The sequence below is a fragment of the Monopterus albus genome, unplaced genomic scaffold (assembly GCF_001952655.1).
Source record: "Monopterus albus unplaced genomic scaffold, M_albus_1.0 scaffold250.1, whole genome shotgun sequence".
Lineage (NCBI taxonomy): Eukaryota > Metazoa > Chordata > Actinopteri > Synbranchiformes > Synbranchidae > Monopterus > Monopterus albus.
Window position 1 is genome coordinate 2631793 of NW_018128130.1, and position 3331 is coordinate 2635123.

The window sequence follows — 3331 nt, forward strand, 5'->3', positions numbered from 1 at the left end:
AGGAGAGAGAGAGGACACACTACGGGAGAGAGGAGACACAAAGTTAGGGATGTGTAATGGTGGCATATAGAAGCATCTGGAGAGAGGAGAGGAGAGGGGAGGGGAGAAACTCAGAGCATCATGGGACCCCCCAGCAGCCTAGGCCTATAGCAGCATAACCAAGGGAAGGCCCAGGGTCACCTGATCCAGCCCTAACTATAAGCTTTATCAAAAAGAAACGTCTTAAGGCTAATCTTAATGGTAGAGAGGGTGTCCGCTTTGACTGCACAGACTGGAGTGTATTTGAGACTGCAGCTACAGACCTGGACAAACTCACAAACCCTGTCATATCTTATATCAGCTTTTGTGAGAATGTGTGTGTTCCCACCAAGTCCTTCTGCACATACAACAACAACAAGCCCTGGTTTACAACCAGACTCAAGCCCCCTCCTGCCTGAAAGTGTGTGCTGATCAGCTGGCCCCCATCTTCACACTCATCTTCAACAAGTCACTGGAGCTGTGTGAAGTCCCCTCCTGCTTCAAATGCTCCACCATCATTCCAATCCCCAAGAAAACCTCCATCAGTGGACTGAACGACTAGAGACCTGTCGCCCTAACATCTGTAGTTATGAAGTCCTTTGAAAGATGGGTGTTGGCCCACCAAAAGGACATCGTAGACCCCCTGCAGTTCACCTACCGGACAAACAGGTCAGTAGACGATGCAGTCAACATGGCACTGCAATACATCCTGCAACACCTCGACTCCCCAGGGACCTATGCACGGGCCCTCTTTGTGGACTTCAGCTCAGTGTTCAACACCATCATCTTGGACATTCTCCACTCCAAACTGATCCAGCTCACTGTGCCTGCCCCCACCTGTCAGTGGATTACTAGCTTTCTGACAGACAGGAAGCAGAAGGTGAAGCTGGGGAAAACCACATCCAGCACCCGGACAATTAGCGCAGGGGCCCAGGGATGTGTGCTCTTCGCTCTGTTTTCACTCTACACCAACAACTGCATCTCGAAGGACCCCTCTGTCAAGCTCCTAAAGTTTGCTGATGATACAATGGTCATTGATCTCATCCAAGATGGCGACGAGTCAGCCTGCAGATGGGAGGTTGAGCAGCTGCTCCTGTGGTGTAGTTGCAACAACCTGGAGCTGAACACGCTCAAAACAGTGGAGATGACAGTGGACTTCAGGAAGAACCCCCACACCTTACTCCCCCTCACCATATTTGACTCTGGTACAACGGCTTTCAATGCGTATGTACATGGCCTTATGTACGTCACTGTTATACCCCAGTTCTTTTACTGGACAGATCTGAGTAAGAAAGGAGTCCGTCTTTCTTGATTTTAGTGCTGGTTTATTTACTATAGATATATAAATAAAAGGATTACAAAACACAACCCAGGGCTCCCTCCTTCAGACAAGCTGCTGGAGAAGAGCAGGAAAAAGCACCCGGAAACACAGAGCCTAATACATTTATCAGTTTTGGGCTAACCCCTTACACAGATGAAGTCCGTCCCGCAGACTCCAACTCTTATCTAGAGCTCCATATGCTTGGAGCAGCTGCGTATTACCTAGTCATAACAAAATGAGGTAGCTCAATGTGTGTGTATGTTGTATGCATGATGTGTAACTAAAACATCCATTCAGACATAATTCTTACACAAGCTACATTACTAACAATGAAGTCTAACACATTAAAGTCTAATAATTATCCTACTGATTTATTAATTTCTAACATCACATATAAAACTTGTTTGTTGATCGGTTTTAACTGTCAATGTTTTGCTGTCTTCACATCTGTTATCTCAGTGTTATGGTTTAGCTCCGCTCCCGGGTTTGAGTGCTTTTATTCTGGTTATTGCTTGCCCTGCGTAACCTCACCTGCCCCATCTTTACCCCAATACATAATCACCATTCATTGTTTTCACCTGCTGCTCATTATCTCCTGGACTACAGCCCATATATACCTCCTCTTTTCCCTCAGTCACTCACTGGTCCACTGATGAAGTTTACACCAATGCCAACTCTGTTCACCTCGTTCTCAAGGCTCACCATACCCTGTTTTTCCTGTCCTGTTTTTTGGCACTGGTTCTGGACAGTCAACTCTTCTACCTTCGTCTGCTCACCTGTGAGTTCCTGACTTCTCAGTGACATTGGTGTTTCTTTTGACCAATATTACCGGCCCTGTGTTCCTCATTCCTGCCTGGTTTGCTCCAGACAATGCCAGTACACTGTCTCCTGTAAACGTCAGTACACTGTATGAGTCTCTCTCTGTCCTGTGTCTGCCACATACCTGCGTTCCTTGTTCCTGATAGGTTTGCTCCTTACGATGCCCGCACACCGTCAACTCTCCTGACTCTGCCACCTTACCTTTCCCTAAATCCCCAGCTACACTGGCCATGTCTCCTGTCCCAGCCTATCCTACTGTGTGTTCTTGTTCAGCCAGCAACGCTGTTACCTATCTGTCTCCGTCACCTTACCCTGCTACTCACCTGTGCAACCCCCCTGCAAAGCCTGGCTCTGGTCCTGCCTCTACTCCCTGGTGCAGCCTCAGCTCCACTCTGCCCGTCTCACTCTGCCTGCCTCTGCTTGTCATCTTTAGGAGGTCCTGCCTACCTGATTCACCTGAGCACTCCCAGTACCACAGCTACATTTGTGTTCTTTGTATTCTTGTGTGTTATTAAAGTCTTTCTAAACCTCTAAGCCTAGTCCGGGTCTGCATATTGGGTCCAAGTCCAAAGTGAATCCTAACAGTCAGTCTCTTTGCAAATCAAATACAAGGGCCTTGGCCATGTAATGTACACTGACAGAAGACAACTAATCTTGTGTGTGTGCCTGTTAGCCATTAGCTAACTCGATCACCTGGTAGCCGACCCTTGAGCTATGTCACTTGCTGATGTTAAACATCAGAACTGTCACAATCTAAACCTCAATCACAGCAGGGCTTCAAGTTCAACTCAGCCCTCTTTCATGATGTGGAATTTGCCACCCTCTTCCTGTCCCTGATGGCCAGTGAGCTGGCTATCCGCACTGACACCACCACTGTTACAGTTCTTGAGCAGGTCTCTGTCCAAGTGGGCCAATGCTGTCCCTGCCATGCTTCCTGTTCCCCAATGGGTTAGTGAGAGTGCCTAAATTTAAGGCACTGTAAAACAGCCAATGAAAGAAGCATAATGAAAAATACAACAAGAACACAATACAATGAAGATTGAATGTATGCTACATGGGAGCTGTGTATGCAAATAGGCAGCAGTAAGTGTGCAAACAATACAGGTGGAATTATATGAGGTAGTTCCTGATTCAGTTGTTTAGGAGTCTGGTGGCAGTTGGAAAGAAAGAGTT

At 47.2% G+C, this 3331-nt stretch overlaps 1 protein-coding gene across 1 annotated transcript; it reads left to right on the forward strand.

Moving 5' to 3' along the window:
* Positions 1-1995: 1995 nt before the first annotated feature.
* LOC109972199 (uncharacterized) lies at positions 1996-3111 on the forward strand. The gene is made up of 3 exons (XM_020620907.1): positions 1996-2117; positions 2305-2646; positions 2929-3111. The coding sequence occupies exons 1-3, from the start codon at positions 2007-2009 to the stop codon at positions 3109-3111; spliced, it is 636 nt and encodes a 211-aa protein (XP_020476563.1). The 5' UTR covers positions 1996-2006.
* Positions 3112-3331: the final 220 nt, after the last annotated feature.